Source organism: Polypterus senegalus, chromosome 6, assembly GCF_016835505.1.
Source record: "Polypterus senegalus isolate Bchr_013 chromosome 6, ASM1683550v1, whole genome shotgun sequence".
Lineage (NCBI taxonomy): Eukaryota > Metazoa > Chordata > Cladistia > Polypteriformes > Polypteridae > Polypterus > Polypterus senegalus.
In genome coordinates, this window is record NC_053159.1 from 189449609 (window position 1) to 189470087 (window position 20479).

At 42.3% G+C, this 20479-nt stretch overlaps 1 protein-coding gene across 3 annotated transcripts in view; it reads left to right on the plus strand.

Moving 5' to 3' along the window:
* cerkl (ceramide kinase-like) overlaps positions 1-20479 on the plus strand; it is a 225457-nt gene extending 204978 nt beyond the window's left edge. For all 3 annotated transcript variants that reach the window (XM_039757749.1, XM_039757750.1, XM_039757751.1), the window contains one exon: positions 20043-20479. In XM_039757749.1, the coding sequence (XP_039613683.1) occupies positions 20043-20124 (82 nt within the window). In that variant the 3' untranslated portion in view covers positions 20125-20479. The remainder of the gene's footprint in view (positions 1-20042) is intronic.

Consider the following 20479-nt stretch of genomic DNA (forward strand, 5'->3'; position numbering starts at 1 on the left):
GGGAAACAAACGCTCTGTGCTTCTGTTTGAGGTGACTACTCATGTAATCAGAAAAAAGCCCACCAGGGTGACATGCATTCATGCAGGGACCACCATGAGACACAGAGGAGAGACTCCTGTCAAACTCCAGTGTGGTCACATCTGAGGATGCCTCAACACACACAGTATAGCGCCTTTCAGATGTGCCTGTCCAGGCAGGCCTACTCGAGGTGATGAGCCTCTTAAGCATGCATATTATATAGTGCCTTTCAAAAGTATTCAGCAATTAGAGATACAACTATGAAGAAAACACACACGGAGGGCACAGAGAAAACATGCAAATGGGTTAAAGCAGGATGTGAGTGCTGTGTGGCCGAAGACGAGGACGTGACAGCACACGCGGTATATAGCGCCTTTCACAAGTGCACCACACACTTTATTTAGAATCCCCTAAACATGCGTATCACACAGCGCCTTTCAAAAGCTGTCACCATATGGCCTGTGACGTGCGGCCGAACTAAACTGCATGGAGAAAACTCACCAGAGCCCAGGGAGAACATGCAGACCCCACATGGAATCGAAGCCGGATCCGAGCGCTGCATCGAAAAACACACAGTATATAGCACCTTTCGGTTGTGCCAACTGACATACACTAACTCAAGGTATCCAACCCCATAAACATATATATTTTATATAGCATCTTTCAGGTGTGCCATTACCCCCCACACACCTACTTAAGGTATCCAACCCCACAAACATGTACATTTTATATAGCGCCTTTCAGGTGTGCCAACTGACATACACTAACTCAAGGTATCCAACGCCACAAACATGTACATTTTATATAGCGCCTTTCCGGTGTGCCAACTGACATACACTAACTCAAGGTATCCAACCCCACAAACATGTACATTTTATATAACGTCTTTCAGGTGTGCCATTACCCCCCACACACACCTACTTAAGGTATCCAACCCTACAAACATGTACATTTTATATAGCGCCTTTCACAAGTGTTCAGCACCTCTCCACGTATAAACACGGTGTGAAAAGACCTACAGCCGAGACGTTTAGAGAAAACCCAAAGCACACAAGGAGAGCATGCAGACTCCACACAGAGTTAAACTGGGACTGGAGTGTCGTGTCATCAAACAAATGGATGTCATAACACACAGAGTGTAACACCTTGAGCGTGAGAAAGGCACTATATAAATAACTATAATTATTTTGCACACCTAGTCGAGTTGTTCAATCCCCTAAACATACTTACTACAGAGCACCTTCAGTGCAATCCGTGATGTGGAGATCTGAATGATATGAGCAAAGCACACAGGAGCACAGGGAGAACATCAGTAATCCGACCAGCAGTGGGTGGGAGACCAGGGTGTCCTGCCGGCACCACATTTAAATGTCTGCCAGTGTGTGGGGTGACAATAGCAGTAAGCAGGGGCGGAGTGGTGGCTCTGAGGCTAAGGATCTGCGCTGGTATCCTGAAGGTTGCCAGTTCGAATCGCCGTCACTGCCAAAAGAGATCCTACTCTGCTGGGCTCTTGAGCAAGACCCTTAACCTGCAATTGCTCCAGGGGCGCTCGCTGTACAATGGCTGACCCTGCGCTCTCACCCCAAGGGGTATGTGAAAACTAACAAATTCTTAATGCAAGAGATTGTGTAAGGTGAAATAAGGAACAAAAAAAAAGCAGTCCACTGTTTGAAAATGAATGTCCTGCCGACTACACTTTGAAATGTTAGCCAGTCACAGCTGAGTGACTTCCTAATGCCGTCTGCGTTTGGAAATGGAGTCCCGCTGACCACACTACTGTACTTTGAGTCTTAGGCTTGGCGTAAGAGCACAGTGGCAGTCAAAGGACCTTTAAAAGCAGAGTCCTGACAACCACACTGTTTTAACTCTTTTAGGGCAAATTCTTTTTTTCGTTCTTTTTGTTATATTTTTCTAAAAAAACTCACAAAGCAATGGCTTCACACATAAATCAACATAAAATATTTATATATGACAAATGTCACTCGCTTTTATGTTCCAGGAGCCCCTACAGTTGGCATATTCATATACCGTATGCCCTCAGAAAATAGTCTCTAAAATATTATTACCGTATATACTCACTTATGGGCGGCACGGTGGTGCAGTGGGCAGCGCTGCTGCCTCGCAGTTAGGAGACCTGGGTGTTCGTTTCCCGGGTCCTCCCTGCGTGGAGTTTGCATGTTCTGCCCGTGTCGGCGTGGATTTCATCCCACAGTCCAAAGACATGCAGGTCGGGTGCATTGGTGGTCCTAAATTGTCCTTAGCGTGTGGTGGGTGTGTGGGTGTGCCCTGCAGTGGACTGGCGCCCTGCCTGGAGTTTGTTTCCTGCCTTTCGCCCTGTGCTGGCTGGGATTGGCTCCAGCAGACCCCCATGACCCTGTAGTTAAGATATAGTGGGTTGGATTATGGATGGATGGATGGACGGATATACTCACTAATAAGTCGGGTCTTGAAACCCGATCACAAAATCAGACCCCAACGTATACACCCGTTCAAAAACATGACACATTTTTTCAGTGCCGGCCATGAGGCAATGCCAGTTCGCAGAGCCATTTTTGGTTTTTACATTTACTTGCCTCCTCCAACCTCACATCAGTTTCTCAGACGCATTGAACTTTTTAATTTAAACGACTTTTCATTTTTAAACCAGCTTCATATTTTCGTCTGATCGAGCGCTCCATCGTAGATAAGGGATGTTCTTACGATAAAGGTGTATGAGGCGGTGAGGTATAAAAAACAGTGCAAACGTCGATGCCGAATTGTTCAGGTATTTCCGTGTGGTCACGTAGGCACAATACATAGAAAACAAAAGGCCGTGTGCTCCATGGTTCCTCTCTCCGGTGGGCGTTAGCATATCGCAATCTCTTGGCCCAATAGCACAAGTTTTTCACATTCGACTTATACGACCAACATTATAAACTGCGGTGAATTAAAGTCCTGACTTATCCGGCGAGTAGATACGGTACTCACTACATACGCGTTTGTCCCATCACTCATAAGACACTTCCTGGTAAAACAACGGCTTGAAGTAGTCGAGTGGCTGCTAATCCGTGGTGTCCAGCAGCAGGTGGCGCCGTTTGGTGAAGTCCAGTTGTCTCGTACAGACCGGGTTTGTGTCCAGCACTACGATCAGCTGATGCAGGCACCCAACTTTCGTCTCCAAATCGGAGTTCGTTAAGTCAGAGTCCGATTCAGCAATGTTACACACAAAAAAAACATAAAGAATAAGCACAGAGTATTTTGCTTTGTGCATTTGCTTCGCTCTCTCGCTCTCTCTCACGCCCGAGGTCGACGCCATTCGAGACGTTGCTTACTCTCCGCTACTCACGCACATGCAGGGCTTCAACGTCAAGTCAACGAGTCTTACCTGTAACGTAACGGTGAGTTTTGTCTACATTTACCCATCCATCCTCAACCCCGCGCGTCGTCAAAAGTCGACATCCGGCCTAAAAGAGTCAAACGTTGGCTAAAGTGTGGCATTTGAATGACGTCTGCTTGGGAACGGAGTTTTATCGACTAGAACGTCTTTGGTGTCCGCTTAGGGTGTAAGATGACAATCCCAGCCACGTGACATTTTAGTGCACTGCGTGGTGATCAGTGGCGTCCTGCCGACTACACTGTTAAATGTTGGCCAGGGTGTAAGACAGCGGCTCCTTAATGCAGTGCATGCTGGGGAGTCCTGCCGACTACACTGTAAATATCTATAGCAAAATGGTGTCATGGAAAATGCAAAGCATTTCTCTCTAGTATAAAAAAAAGAAAATCTTGAGACGAGACTGTTGCCAAGAGATTTTTTCAAGTCCCGCCCTCCTCTCCACCATTTTTTGGCTCACAGCCCACACCCCGCGGTCCTCTCGCCTCTCATTGGTGGGAATGCTTTTGACAGACTTGGTTCCTGCGCGCTCAGCTCTTATACATTTTGACGTTTTCCTCACTTTAAGTTCCTAATAAAAGAAGACGTATCATGTCCAAATCTTACTGAAGACGTTCATCACGAGGGGTTATCAACAGAAGAAATGAGTACACGGGCGATCCCAGCACCGAGAAACGATGGAGTGAAACGAATTAACACGAGAACTGTCGATCGGTGACACGGCAAACTGGTTAAATGCGTATCAAGAGACTCTGCTGAAACAGCTGGTGGTGATGGTGGGGAGATGAAAACATCAACTTACAACAGGGGCTCTCAATCTGTGGGCGGGACCCCCCAGGGGGGCACGAAGTAACAAAAAGGGGGGCGCGAAGACGTGAAAAGAAGAAAACAAGAATCGAAAATATGAAAAATACATCAATTGAAACCAAAACAAATTAACTTAAACGACATTCGGATACTAGAAAAATAAATATAGAGTTAGATCGGGGTGGGCAAAGTCATTCCTGGGGGGCCGCAGTGGCTGCAGGTTTTTGTTCCAACCCAATTGCTTAATAAGAAGCACTTTGTGAATTTCCCCTTGGGATTAATAAAGTATCTATCTATCTATCTATCTATTATATAGTGCCTTTCATATCTATCTATCTATCTATCTATCTATCTATCTATCTATCTATCTATCTATCTATCTATTTATCTGTCTATCTATCTATCTATTATATAGTGCCTTTCACTCACTTTATCTATCTATCTATCTATCTATCTATCTATCTATCTATCTATCTATCTATCTATCTATCTATCTATCTATCTATCTATTATATAGTGCCTTTCATATCTATCTATCTATTTATTTATCTATCTATCTATTATATAGTGCCTTTCATATCTATCTATTTATTTATCTATCTATCTATTATATAGTGCCTTTCATATCTATCAATCTATTATATAGTGCCTTTCATATCTATCTATCTATCTATCTATCTATCTATCTATCTATCTATTATATAGTGCCTTTCATATCTATCTATCTATCTATCTATCTATCTATCTATCTATCTATCTATCTATCTTATTGCTCAAGTAAGACTTCTGCTTCATTTTAGTTGACTCCCTCATTAAGATTTTGAACCCTTATTGCTAATTTAAGTCTTAAACAGCTACATTCTCGGTTTTTAATTGGTCCTTATTAACAATAAGATGCAAATGACAAAAGAAACCAGCAGTTATCCATTTTGCTTCTTACCCTTTACACTTATTTATCGTGCACTATTTGGTTTAATTAAATACTTGGAAGGAAAGAGAAGAGAAAAAAAGTAAAGGATTGAGAATTACTCCTCCGTTTTACACTTCAAAGTATTTGGATGATATCCTTAGAATGGAAAAAAAAATGTAGGATATGAGAATGACTTGACATGGCCGAGTTAAAGCACCAACAAGCCCTGAAATGTAATTATTGGCAAGGACTGTTTTCTAATTAAGCAACGGGGTTGGAACAAAAACCTGCAGCCACTGCGGCCCTCCAGGAATGACTTTGCCCACCCCGAGTTAGATAAATGTCGATAAAAGTTAAGTAGGTATAATAAAATATGCATCTATGATATATCATTGATTAAAAAAGAACAAACTGGTATTAGTGGGCTCCTTTCAAAAAAACGTTAGGGGGGGCGCAATTAAAACTGTTATGAAAACTCGGGTCGCAGATACTTAAAGGTTGAGAAACGCTGACTTACAACATCAACTACAACCGTTAACACCGTCGGGTCTCCCACCGGCCGAATTACTGCTGACAGAAGGACGTGTCGTAAAGTTACTGCATAATTTCTGTACGACTGATGGGCTGTGCGATAGGACAAGATGAGTTGTATTCAAACAATTCTGACATGTCAAATTTGAACAGGTAACAATAAAGGCAATGAAGTCCATCTTAACATGAGACACCAAAGGAGATCTTGAAATGCCATTCACATTAAAACGTTTACAGTTTCCTGTCAGACAATCGACAAATCACAGGGACAGTTCAGTTATTAGAGAGAAAGAAACGAAACTCACAAAACAGAATGGTGTCATGGGGAAATGCAAAGCATTTCATTAAAGAAAATAAACTTTCTTCCAGACTGATGATAATTGTTGTGGACCAGGTGTCCCGAAGCACACAAGTCCCAAAAGCATCTTCAGAAATGCCCACCTTGTCTTCTTCTTCTCCTTCTCCTCCTATTAGGAGTCGTCACAGCTGATCGTCTCCTTCCGTATCTTCCTGTCCTCATCATCTTGTTCTGTCACCCCCATCACCGGCATGTCCTCTCCCACCACATCCATAAACCTGCTCTTAGGCCTTCCTCCTCTCCCCTTAGCTCTGTCCTTAGCACCCTTCTCTCTCTCCTCTGCACATGTCCAAACCAACACCTCTCGCCTCTCTGACTTTTTCTCCCAACTGTCCCACCTGAGCTGACCCTCTAATGTCCTCATTTCTAGTCCTGTCCATCCTCGTCACACCCAATGCCAATCTTAGCTTCTTCTTTTTTTTTTTTTTTTTTTTTAATTTTATTACACTCCATACAAAGCAATCAAGTTTTACAAAAAAAAATAGAGTTAAGAACAGATCGATCCCCACCCTTGAGAGAGAGAGCAAGCCAAACGTGTAAAATTTACAGGCTTTTAAACATACCTAAATTAATTTATTTTAAAATATTACTGATTAGATCCTGCCATGTTTTGAAAAACGTCTGTACGGATCCGCTAACTGAGTATTTGATTTTTTCCAATTTTAAATAATATAACACATCAGTTTCCCACTGACTTAAAAGAGGAGAGTTTGGGTTCTTCCAGTTTATCAGAATAAGTCTGCGTGCCAACAGTGTAGTGAATGCAATCACAATTTGTTTGTCTTTCTCCACTTTAAGCCCTCTGGAAGAACCCCAAACACAGCTGTTAATGGGTTAGGAGGGATTGTGAGTCCAAGACTGTCTGAGAGGTAATTAAAAATTTTTGTCCAGAATAATGTTAATTTGGTGCAGGCCCAGAACATGTGACCCAGTGAGGCTGGGGCTTGGTTGCAACGTTCGCAGGTTGGATCATGCCCTGGAAACATTTTGAGAGTTTTAGTCGAGACAGATGTGCTCGATATATAATTTTGAGTTGTATAATTGTATGCTTTGCATATGGAGCTTGAGTGAATTCTCTGCATTGCTACTTTCCACTCCATTCTGATATATTAATTGAGAGGTCATTTTCCCAGTGTCCTCTTGGATCTTTGAAAGGAAGGGATTGTAAAAGGATTTTATATATTGTAGAGATGGAGTCTAACTCCTTGAAATTGAGCAATATTTTTCCAGCGTGGATGAGGGTGCAAGATGAGGAAAATCTGGAAGGTTCTGTTTAACAAAGTTCCTGATTTGAAGATAGTGAAAGAAATTTGTAGCTGGAATGTTAAATTTGGAATGTAATTGTTCATAGGATGCAAAGACGTTGTCTATAAAAAGATCTCTAAGCAAGTTAATTCCAAATTTTTCCAGATATTAAAACTGCATATGTTTGTGAGGGTTGAAAGAGGTGGTTCTTTGCAGAGGTGCCACAGAAAGAAGCTTCTCCGTCTTAAAATGCTTTCTACATTGGTTCCAGATTCTAAGTGAGTGGAGCACAATTGGGTTATTAGTGTATTGCCGATAACGTGTGTTTATTGGAGCACAGAGCAAGGAATACAAAGAAGTACTGCAGGATTTTACTTCTATTGCGGTCCATGCCTGTGTATGTTCTTCTATTTGTGTCCAGGTTCTTATCGACTGTATATTTGCGCCCAGTAATAAAACTGGAAGTTAGGTAGAGCCATGCCGCCTTCTGCCTTTTGTCTTTGTAGGGTCGCTCTTTTGATGCGTGGATGTTTAGAATTCCAAATAAATGAGGTTATTGTTGAATCTAATTGCTTAAAGAACGATTTATTAATGTATATTGGTATGTTTTGAAATAAAAAGGAGCTTAGGAAGAATATTCATCTTAACAGTGTTAATTCTTCCAGCTAGTGTGAGATGAAGGGTTGACCATCTATGCAAGTCTTGTTTAATTTTTTCCATGCAGACACGAAATTTTGTTGATAAAGAGCTTTATGTTTACTTGTGATGTTTACCCCGAGGTATTTAAACTGTTCTGCAATGATAAAAGGAAGGGTGTCTAATCTAATATTATATGCTTGAGAATTCACCGGAAAGAGTACACTTTTATTCAGATTAATTCTGAGACCAGAGAGCTTTTGAAATTCTGTGAGTGCTGCTAAGACTGCAGGCACAGAATTTTCTGGGTCCATATATACAGTACCATGTCATCTGCATATAATCAGATTTTCTGTTACAGTCCTTCTCTGCTAATCCCCTTTATCTGATCAGTATTTCGACAATGTATTGCCAGTGGTTCAATGGCAATCGCAAACAGCAGTGGTGACAAAGGGCATCCTTGTCTTGTGCCACGCTCTAGTTTAAAGTAGTCTGAGCAAATGTTATTGATGCAAACTGAAGCTTCTGGGTTAGTATACAGTAATTTAATCCATGCACAAATGTTCGGGCCAAACCCAAACTTCTCCAAAATAGTAAAAAGGTATTTCCATTCAATCATGTCGAATGCTTTTTCTGCATCCAATGATAATAATATTTCTGGGGTGTTTGATTTAGTTGGTGAGTATATTACATTAAACAGGCGTCGAAGATTTGAAGATAAGTGTCGGCCCCTAATAAATCCAGTTTGGTCTTGTGATATTACTGAGGGGAGCACTTTCTCCATCCTTCTAGCTATGATTTTAGAGAGTATTTTAACGTCGTTATTCAGAAGTGAAATTGGTCTGTATGATGCACATTGTAATAAGTCCTTATTTTGTTTTGGAAAGACAGTGATTAGTGCTTGGCGAAAGGTTTGTGGAAGAGATTGGTTATCTCTGGCTTCTGTAAATGTTGCTAATAGGAGGGAGCTAGCTGAGCGGAGAATTTCTTGTAAAACTCTGCAGGGTAGCCATCAGGGCCTGCTGCTTTTCCACCTTGGAGTGACTTTATAGCATCCAGTAATTCTGATAATGACAGAGGTTTATCGAGCTCCTCCACACTAATAAGCGTCAATTTGTGGTATCTGTAATTTATCCAGAAATGCATTAGATTGTATATTGTCTTCTTTAAACTCAGTAGTATATAGGGATTTATAGTAGTCTCTAAAAGTGTACATTATATTTTTGTGTTCGATGATTTTATCTCCGTTCGTGTTAGTGATTACCGAGATTGCGTTGCGACTTCTTGCTTGTGAATTTGTTGAGCTAAAAGCTTATTAGCCTTCTCCATGTTCATAATAATGATGTCTGGATTTGTAAATTAGTTGTTCGGTTTCTTTAGTTGTCAAGAGGTTTAATTCTGAATGTAGAGCCTGCCTCCTCTTATGTAGAGTCTCGCTTGGTAGTCTGGCATGTTCTTCATCTATTTTAGTAATTTCGCCTTTTATCTCTGCTACTTTCTTGGCTTCGGATTTATTTCTGTGGGAAAGATATGAGATAATCTGTCCTCTTAAGAAGGCCTTAAGAGTTTCCCAGAGTATTCCTGCAGAGATCTCAGGGATGTATTTGTCTCTAGAAAGAATTTGATTTGTTTGGATATAAATTCAGTACAATTCTCGCCAGCTAATAGAAGCGGTTGAGCGCCATCTGCGGGTGAGTGTATGGGGCTTAGTAATTTCAGCTCCAAGATCATCGGAGCATGGTCTGAAATAACAATAGCATCGTATTTACAAGATTTAATCTTAGGCAAGAAGTTATTATCTATAAAGAAGTAATCAATCCTTGAGTAGCAATGATGTACTGGTGAGTAGAAAGAATATGTTCTTGAATTTGGGTTTAAAAACCTCCAGGGATCTGATAAGTTGTGATCAGTTATAAACTTTGTAATTATCTTTGCGGTGTTAGTTGCCGTTCCCCCTGTGGAGGAAGTCTTATCTAAAAGTGGATTTAGAACACAATTAAAGTCCCCAGCCATTATAAGTTTATGAGTGTTCAGATTGGGAATGGATGCAAATAAATTTTGTATAAATTCCTTATCATCAACATTAGGTGCATAAACATTTATCAAAATCATTTTACAGTTAGATAAGTCTCCCATGACCATCACATATCTCCCTTCAGGATCCAATACTACATCTGATGCTACAAATGGTACTGTTCTATGTATGAGAATTCCCACCCTCTAGTTTTCTTTGTAAAACTAGAATGGAACATTTGGCCAGTCCAGTCTTTTTGCAGCCGGAACTGATCCTTACTTAGTAAGTGGGTTTCCTGTAAAAATACTATTTTAGCATTTAGACCTGTTAGGTGAGAAAGTACTTTCTTTCTCTTTAATTCGTGATTCAGGCCTTTAACATTCCAACTTACGAAGTTAACTGTCCCATCATGGAGACACCGATTCTGAGTTTTTGATGTCATTTATAGTCTTAACTGGAAGTGAAATAGTTTAGGTCTTAATTTCCTATTCCCCAAGAGTTGTTGCCATGCAGCTTATTATTACGTTGATAGTTATAATTATAAAGATTGAGATGATAGATTAGATATAGATCAAGCCTGCTCTCTTTCTCTTCCCCTTAACCCCCACCCTCCCTTTTGCCTCCCCAGGTGAGGCTAAAACCCACTTCACACAGTCCCAGTCCTCTGACATACCCAGAGACAGAGCACGTCCAAAGCAAAACAAGCCCCAATGCAGCGGCGCTTTAGGGTTAAAAGATAGAGATAGAGAATCTTAGCTTCTTTAACTCTGCCACCTCCAGCTCCGTCTCCTGCTTTCTGGTCAGTGCCACCGTCTCCAACCCATATAACATAGCTGGTCTCACTACCGTCCCACCTGAGCGGCCCCTCTAATGCCCTCGTTCCTAATCCTGTCCATCCTCGTCATGCCCAATGCCAATCTTAGCTTCTTTAACTCTGCCACCTCCAGCTCTGCAGACATCAACACCAATTTCCATACAGGACACGCCGTCAAACACCCTGGATAGACAAAAGGACCTTGAAGATAAAATAAAACAGATTTACTGTTACTTAATGAATCTGATAATGGATGGATGGATGAATCTGCTGAAACATCACACGAGGTTCTGTTGAGCACAAAAGCATAAAGGACTTGCTTGAAACTCTAAGACAATTTAATGTAAAGAAAGTTCCAAGACAAGAATCCAAAGAGCGGTCAAAAGGTTTTAGCAGACGGGACCAAAATCCAATAATTCACAAAAAGCACAAGAGAATCTCAAAAGCTCACCAAAAGCCCCAAGCGTGTTCAAAGTGAACCACCAGGCACTGTGGGAGACCCTCCAGATTTATAAGTCGGAGGAGTTTTTCCAATAAGATTCAGACTGCGGACCCCCACTCCAGTGAAGGAGATTTACGTGAAGACCCCCTGGTTACAGTCTGATTAAGATTAGGGTTGGTGGGGAGGAGTAGTCTGACTCGAGTCAAGTAAATCAGGTGACAAAAAAACCTGCAATCCAATTGGCTGTCCAGCGGAGCTCGTGAATGGCGGAGCTTCGGAGGTCTGCAGCCGGACCCCTCTCGGATTTTCTAGCAGTGATTGGCAGGTGGACCACCCACAAAACACATGGAACATCATGACAATGAAAAACACAAAGCGCATAACTAAAGGAGTGCAATGATGGCAGCTCCACGAACGGGAAGAATCTGGGATGCCAACCGGATCGGCACCATTTACTGTCCAACACAAGTGAACGCTCATTGGCCTGCGTGTCCCGGAAAAGAAGGAATTGAACTCCCAAGCCAAAAAAAAAAAGAAAAGTATGGCGGGTTAGGCAGTAGAACGGTCACTTCGATAGCAGGAGCTCCGTCCAGCGCGTCACTCCGTCCAGAAATGACATCTCCTTTTCAGGAAGTTCAAGCTTTTATGGATACTGAACCAGGGGTGGAGTCGGTCACCCTGTGGCAGCACACCACGGTTATAGCGATGTGTTAATTCCGGATTGCCCATCAACCCCCAAACTGCCTTTGGACCCCTTCCTGCGGCACCGAAAGATTACATCAACAAATAAAACTGATTTATACGAAAATAACCGAGAGAGACGGTGCGGAGAATCAAAACGTAATTCACAACCAATACACAAATCACACAAATTCCCCAGACATGTGCCAGTTACGAAATCGCCCGACACATCCAGTTATATAAATAACATAAAAATCAGGGACCCAAAATATCCCACAATGGTTCCCATTTTTCAGACGTGCAATCCCAGAATAAACGATTGTTATTACAGGAAAACCTTGGATTGCGAATGTTTGGCAAAAATTTCTTAATAGATTTTAACTTGACAAACAAGTGAGGCCTTGTAATACGAGTGGTACGTCTACGCTTTGTCTGCCAAGCGTCACGTGATTCTCTCTCTTTCTCTCTCGCTGCGGGATTGTGGGTAATCGTCTCCCACGCTCGATCTCAGGCGGCGTGCCTCACTCATGTCGCCAACATCCGTACGAGTGGGTACTCTTAATACAGCATTGTGACTAGTGATGGGTCATTCTTGAATGATTCGTTCATTTTGAACGAATCTTTAATGTGACTCGGGAGGAACGAGTCGTCTCGTGGGAGTGATTCGTTCAGTCGCGCATGCGCATTTGCGCAACTTCCTATAGTTTCTGTATTGGAATTGATTCACCTGTTTCGAATCTTCGGGTTTTTCGAGTCGTTCGTTCATCACGTGACAGCCCCATAAACTTAACCAACTCAGTCTGAGCCGGAAAGAGAATTGAACGAAATGACTCGAAAAATGATTCGTTCATTTTGCTGAACGAGACTCAAAGATCCAAGTCAGTAAAATGATCCGAACTTCCCATCACTAATTGTGACCACGTGTGGGTGTGCGTTAAGCATTTTTTTAAATTTCCTGTCCGATAAGGATGGAGCAGTGCGAGCGATGACCCTGTTGAACGACAATGCAATGTCACATTTCTGTGAAATCCTCAAAAGGACGCAAAAGTGACTGTCATTGGATAGTTTCTTTGTTAAAGTCGCAAAAAAAGTGTGACAGTAGATGGCGCTATACCATCACAAACCCTTTAGGACTTTTAATAAATGTCTACATTCTGACAGATCACATACCAGTCAGACAGACGCGCAGCATGGGTGTCAAACTCCAGTCCTGGTGGGCCGCAGTGGCTGCAGGTCTTCATTCTAACCATCTTCTTCATTAGTGACCCGTTTTAGCTGCTAATGAACTTCTTTTTGCCTTAATTTGAATTAACTTGACTCAGGCCTCTTAGTTTTTTTTTTTCTTCTTAATTAGCAGCCAAATAAAAATGAGACCCAAAACGAGCCGCCGTGTGACCAGCTCACAATATCTGAAAATAAAGAAAGGTGACGGTCTCTCATTAAGGTTGATCTCTCAGGTCACCAGAACTTCTACAGTTTTGGAAATGACTGCTGTGGCAGAACGAGAGCCGCTACAAGCTGTGGAATTAAATAACGAGTTCAATTAACACCGAGAATTGGCTTCTCATTAACAGACTGGTTGGAGTTTGAAATCCCAGTTTAGCTGCTCAACTGTTGGCTCGTTTCACGTCTCATTTCTGTTTGGCTGCCATTTAATGAAGAAAAGAATCAATTCAGAGGACGTAATCCTTAAAAACAGGGCTCTTAAAATGAAGGGAAAAGAATTTAATTAGCAGTGAAAATGGGTCACTGATTAGGAAAAGAGTGAGAATGAAAACCAGCAGCCACTGCGGCCCACCAGGCCTGGAGTTCGACGCCCCTGTGCTGGAGGCGCACTGAGAAAACACAAATGGTTCATCTTCTTCACCTCGTGGGAAGCGCCTTCCCCGTTTCCCACAGGCACAACACGGTCCATCCATCCATTATCCAACTCGCTACATCCCAAACACAGGGTCACGGGGGTCCACTCGAGCCAATCCCAGCCAACACAGGGCGCAAGGCAGGAAACAAGCCCCGGGCAGGGCGCCAGCCCACTACAGACGGTCCAAAAGCACAAACCCAATATTTTCCTTCTCTACTCTCTTTTGTCTTTCTCTTCCTCTTCCACTCCTCCTCCTCCTCCCCGAGTGCTCCAGGTGCTCGTTCACCTAATTCCGGAAGCATTTCCAGGTGTGGAGGACCAGCTGCTCTCCAAGTTTCAGCAGCAGCTGCAGCACCCCCTGGTGGTACCCCTGGACCCCAATAGGGCTGTATTCAACTCCATCACCCATGAAGCCCTGTGGGAGTCCAAGGCACCACTACAACCTTTGAGGGGCTGCCATCTAACGTCCCCCGGTCACGCTTGCTCCCCCAGTCCTCTCAATAAAGAGTCCTGGCTGGACATGGGACCCTGGCTGTCCGTGACAAAAGAAAAAGATTCCAGTGAGCCAACAGACAGCAGATTCCGTTAGTTAGGGTGAAAGTCGCCCTACACAATAACCCTCCTCCTCCTCCTCCTCCTCTTCCTCCTCCTCTCTCTCGTCTCCCTCACTCCAACCACGATTCTTTTCAAAGGTAAGGCGCAGTTCATTTGTTTTATGTATTTTTCCTTTATAGTTTGTACTAGCAAAATACCCGCGCTTCGCAGCAGAGAAGTAGTGTGTTAAAGAAGCAATGAAAAGAAAAGGAAACATTTTGAAAATAACGTAACATGATTGTCAATGTAATTGTTTTGTCACTGTTGTGAGTGATGAGTGTTGTTGTCATATATATATATATATTTACACACACACACATAAACATATATATATATATACATATCTATACATATACACACATATACATACATACACACACATATATACACACAAATACATATATATATATACATATATACACACACACATATATAAACATATATATACATATACATACATATCTACATATATACACACACAGCTATTTCAGTATCAGTGCAATACGCTGTTTGTTAAACAGTTGACTCCGCTCTTACGTGCAATAACAAATCAAATCATTCAGTTGTCTTTGCTCAGATGTCATTTTAGAGCTGGACGCCTGGCATCTTTTTTTGGCCACAGGTTCGTTTCTGTTTGCTGTAAGGTTCTGTGTTGTGGAGATTCTCAGGATGGATTGCAGGTGCTCATCAGTGAGGCGACTCCTGTGTGCTGTTTTGTTAGTCTTCATGACTGAGAAGAGCTTCTCACACAGATATGTGCTACCAAACATGCACAAGGTTCGAGCCGCATGTAGACGGACTTTTTTTGTTCTTCAAAGTCACCAAAGCGCCGTGCAAACTCAGTGCGCAGTGCGCTCAGTTTATCAGCAAAGTGCGTATTTGGGAACACCGTAGTGACGACTTGGTTTAACAGTACTTGGCAACAGGGAAAGTGGGGCAAGGTGAACTGGTGCATTTGTGTCTCCCATAAAAGCAGCTTCACTTGAAATCACTTTGTGATTGTGCACGGGTTAAAACGTCCGCTGAAGTGTCAGATTCTTATTTAATTCTTCTGCTTTCTGTATCTTCTGCATTGCATTCAGGTCTTTCAGGTTACCCTGATGTTTTGTTTTATAGTGCCGTCTTAGATTAAATTCTGTAATTACAGCCACATTAGCTCCACAAATGAGACACACGGGTTCAGTAAACATATACTCAGCCTCCCATTGGTTTTTAAAGGCTCTATTTTCAGAATCAACTTTTCTCTTCAGCATCGTGTGAGCTAGCTTCGCAATAACTTGCAGCATCATAAGCTAGACTTGATTAACGCGTAAGTGTTCGGCAAGGCAGCTGAAGCGCTGCATTATGGGATCTGTAGTTTATTGTGTTACCAGCGCTTCATATACCCGGGCTTTAATAACAATAATACAGTATATAAAATGATCTCGCGGGCCGGATATAATTACACGCCGGGCCGGATGTGGCCCGTGGCCCTTGAGTTTGACACATATGGACTAAATAGAACTTGAAAAGATATATTTTTTCAAAAGTGATCGCGCAATTCAGATAGAGTTGACGCGCACTACAGCCTGCATGCCTCAATAAGTCATCCTCCCCTCGCTCTTACTTTTTTACCGTTCATCTAATGAATACACTGAGTATGGCTTTACCAACACAATCATTGATGGCGAATAAAGTATCCATTATTCGAGTATGTAGATCGGGTTATATATATATATATATATATATATATATATATATATATATATATATATATATATATATATATACCCCATCGCAGCGAGAAGTAGTGTGTTAAAAAGGTAGAAAAGAAAAGGGAACATTTTAAAAATAACGTAACATGACTGTCAATATACAGTATTTGTTTTGTGAGTGTTACTGAGTGTTGCTGTCATCAAGGATTTGATTCTCATTATTTCTTTCAATCAGGTTCGTATTTGTAGGATGTGTTGTGTTCAAGTTACATTCCGTGTTTGTCAATCGTTGTAAAGATGACAGGTTTCATTCATCGATTCGTTTCTTACTGCATCAATAAACAGCTCGTCTTCTTCTTTATCTGAGACCTGACACACTGCATGCACAGGTTTTTTTTACACTGTCTTCCTTTAGCGGGACATTGACTTTTTCCAACGTGTGCTTTGTTTCCGCAGTAGTTGGATTTATGAATATGCTTATATGTATCAGACGCTTCATATTTTTGCTGCCTTTTCAATTGTGTAATTCGGTTTTGTTCAGCTCTTTGGAACTGTTGCTTTTATCTGTGCACGCGCCAGTTCACGTGAGCAGCTTCGGTGTACATGCATCGAAGGTTCCCAGCTGTGCTGGTGCCATCTCGTGCTATGTCCATGGCTGTATTTAATGTTACCTTAGTCCTGGCACTTAAAACTTTCTCTCGCAGTTTCGCTGAGTTTGTGCCAAACACCACCCTGACCATCTCATCTTCCTCTCCATAAACACCGTCCTTCACCCGTGAATATTTACCCGTGGCAGTTTGCTATTGGATTGCCGCTGATGGACGGCCTTCTATGGGCAGGCACTAAATTACAAACGCCAGCGGCAGCCTGTCTATGAACTTAATTTAAAGTGTAGGTTTACATCGTGCTTTGTTTCCAAAGTAGCAGAACTCATGAATATGGTTGTATATGTCACTCGCTCGCTTCTTATTGTTTCGCTGCCTTCTCAATTATATAATGCATGTTTTCTTAAGCGCTTTTTGGAGCTCTTCCTGGTTTTCTATGTACTGCGTGATTACGTGGGAGGCGTGATGATGTCACACGAAACTCCGCCCCCACGGCGTTGAAGCTCATCTCCGTTACAGTAAATGGAGAAAAACTGCTTCCAGTTATGACCATTACGCGTAGAATTTCGATATAAAACCTGCCCAACTTTTGTAAGGAAGCTGTAAGGAATGAACCTGCCAAATTTCAGCCTTCCACCCACACGGGAAGTTGGAGAATTAGTGATGAGTCAGTGAGTGAGTGAGTGAGTGAGTGAGGGCTTTGCCTTTTATTAGTATAGATTAATACTGCAGTGGGCTGGCGCCCTGCCAGGGGTTTGTTTCCTGCCTTCCGCCCTGTGTAGGCTGGGATTGGCTCCAGCAGACCCCCGTGACCCTGTAGTTAGGGTATAGCAGGTTGGATAATGGATATATTTTTTTATTTTTATATGAAATATTTTTGGGTTGTAGAACGAATCATCTAAGTGTCCATTATTTCTTATGGGGAAATTTGCTTTGATATACGAGGGCTTTGGATTACAAGCAACGAATTCTGCTCGCAAACCAAGACCCCCAGATCTCAATCCTTTCACCTGTCCAGTCCGGTATATCGGGACGTCTTTGATGGGGTCACCATCAAACTGTATAGGACTTCGGTTCTCTGTCCTGGTTTCGGATACCTCACGTCTTGTCCTCGCCACCCTGTTGTTTTCTTCTCCTCTTCCCACCTTTGCACTCTCTTTTTATTTTTAACAGTAAATCCGCATCCGTTTCTATGGCGCCTCCCGGAAATCACGGCAACAAGACACCCTACTTCATGAAGGTCCTCCCTATTGACGTGAATCTGATCCGCCCATCTGTATGTGCCCAGACGGGGACGGGGCTCACATCGATTATAACGTAACAGAGAGACAAACGATAAGACGCAGCAAATCAATTTACAGAGCATCCGGAAAGTATTCACAGCGCATCACTTTTTCCACATTTTGTTCTGTTACAGCCTTATTCCAAAATGGATTAAATTCATTTTTTTCCTCAGAATTCTACACACAACACCCCATAATGACAATGTGAAAAAAGTTTACTTGAGGTTTTTGCAAATTTATTAAAATAGGGGTTCCCAAACTTTTTCATAGGACTGTAACAGGAGCTCATTTCTGGAGAGTCATGGAAGCTCCGCATAGATAGATACAGTGGTGTGAAAAACTATTTGCCCCCTTCCTGATTTCTTATTCTTTTGCATGTTTGTCACACAAAATGTTTCTGATCATCAAACACATGTAACCATTAGTCAAATATAACACAAGTAAACACAAAATGCAGTTTTTAAATGATGGTTTTTATTATTTAGGGAGAAAAAAAAAACCTACATGGCCCTGTGTGAAAAAGTAATTGCCCCCTGAACCTAATAACTGGTTGGGCCACCCTTAGCAGCAATAACTGTAATCAAGCGTTTGCGATAACTTGCAATGAGTCTTTTACTGCGCTCTGGAGGAATTTTGGCCCACTCATCTTTGCAGAATTGTTGTAATTCAGCTTTATTTGAGGGTTTTCTAGCATGAAGCGCCTTTTTAAGGTCATGCCATAGCATCTCATTTGGATTCAGGTCAGGACTTTGACTAGGCCACTCCAAAGTCTTCATTTTGCTTTTCTTCAGCCATTCAGAGGTGGATTTGCTGCTGTGTTTTGGGTCATTGTCCTGTTGCAGCACCCAAGATCGCTTCAGCTTGAGTTGACGAACAGATGGCCGGACATTCTCCTTCAGGATTTTTTGGTAGACAGTAGAATTCATGGTTCCATCTATCACAGCAAGCCTTCCAGGTCCTGAAGCAGCAAAACAACCCCAGACCATCACACTACCACCACCATATTTTACTGTTGGTATGATGTTCTTTTTCTGAAATGCTGTGTTCCTTTTACGCCAGATGTAACGGGACATTTGCCTTCCAAAAGTTCAACTTTTGTCTCATCAGTCCACAAGGTATTTTCCCAAAAGTCTTGGCAATCATTGAGATGTTTCTTAGCACAATTGAGACGAGCCCTAATGTTCTTTTTGCTTAACAGTGGTTTGTGTCTTGGAAATCTGCCATGCAGGCCGTTTCTGCAGGCCAGTCTCTTTCTTATGGTGGAGTCGTGAACACTGACCTTAATTGAGGCAAGTGAGGCCTGCAGTTCTTTAGACGTTGTCCTGGGGTCTTTGTGACCTCTCGGATGAGTCGCCTCTGCGCTCTTGGGGTAATTTTGGTCGGCCGCCACTCCTGGGAAGGTTCACCACTGTTCCATGTTTTTGCCATTTGTGGATAATGGCTCTCACTGTGGTTCGCTGGAGTCCCAAAGCTTTAGAAATGGCTTTATAACCTTTACCAGACTGATAGATCTCAATGACTTCTGTTCTCATTTGTTCCTGAATTTCTTTGGATCTTGGCATGATGTCTAGCTTTTGAGGTGCTTTTGGTCTACTTCTCTGTGTCAGGCAGCTCCTATTTAAGTGATTTCTTGATTGAAACAGGTGTGGCAGTAATCAGGTAATTGAACTCAGGTGTGATACACCACAGGTAGGTGATTTTTTAACAAGGGGGCAATTACTTTTTCACACAGGGCCATGTAGGTTTGGATTTTTTCTCCCTAAATAATAAAAACCATCATTTAAAAACTGCATTTTGTGTTTACTTGTGTTATATTTGACTAATGGTTAAATGTGTTTGATGATCAGAAACATTTTGTGTGACAAACATGCAAAAGAATAAGAAATCAGGAAGGGGGCAAATAGTTTTTCACACCACTGTAGATACTTTATTAATCCCTAAAGGGAAATTCATTCACTTTGTCATCTGAATTCATAACAATGACTTCCTTCCTTCCTGCCTGACCACAGCTGTGGACACCATGACATCTTTCTGCTCGTCATGTTCCATTTTTAGTCACTTCTACTCTTCCGTGTTTTCCATTGTTTGACCATCCAAGCTGAATGTTTGGAGCTGTTGACGTCTCCATGTCTTCTTCTTCTTCATCTTCTTCTCTCTCCCTCTCTGTGTCTCTTCCAGGCTGCACCCACAGCTGATCACTCTGTTTGGAGCCCACGCAGAAGAAACGGAAGACGGGATGTCAAAGTGCAGCTGCCTGTGATGACCCGGAGAACCACAGACCCCCTGAGAGAAGAGGCCATGGAGTGTGTTGGACAGAGTGGGACTTTGTGGGGACTCTGTGAGGTGACCAGGGCTGGCTAACTTTGATGGGATGAGTGGCCTGCTCTTGGCCATGTTAGTCTAATGTTCTAATGCAGGGGTCCTCAATCCCAGTCCTGGAGGGCCGCAGTGGCTGCAGGTTTTTGTTCTAACCCTGTTGCTTAAGTATAAAGCAATTCTTGTCAATAATTTAATTTCATGGCCTGTTGGTGCTTCAACTCTTGCCATGTCAGCTCATTCTCATATCCTAGATTTTCTTCCCCTTTCTAAGGATATCATCCTGATGATTCGAAGGT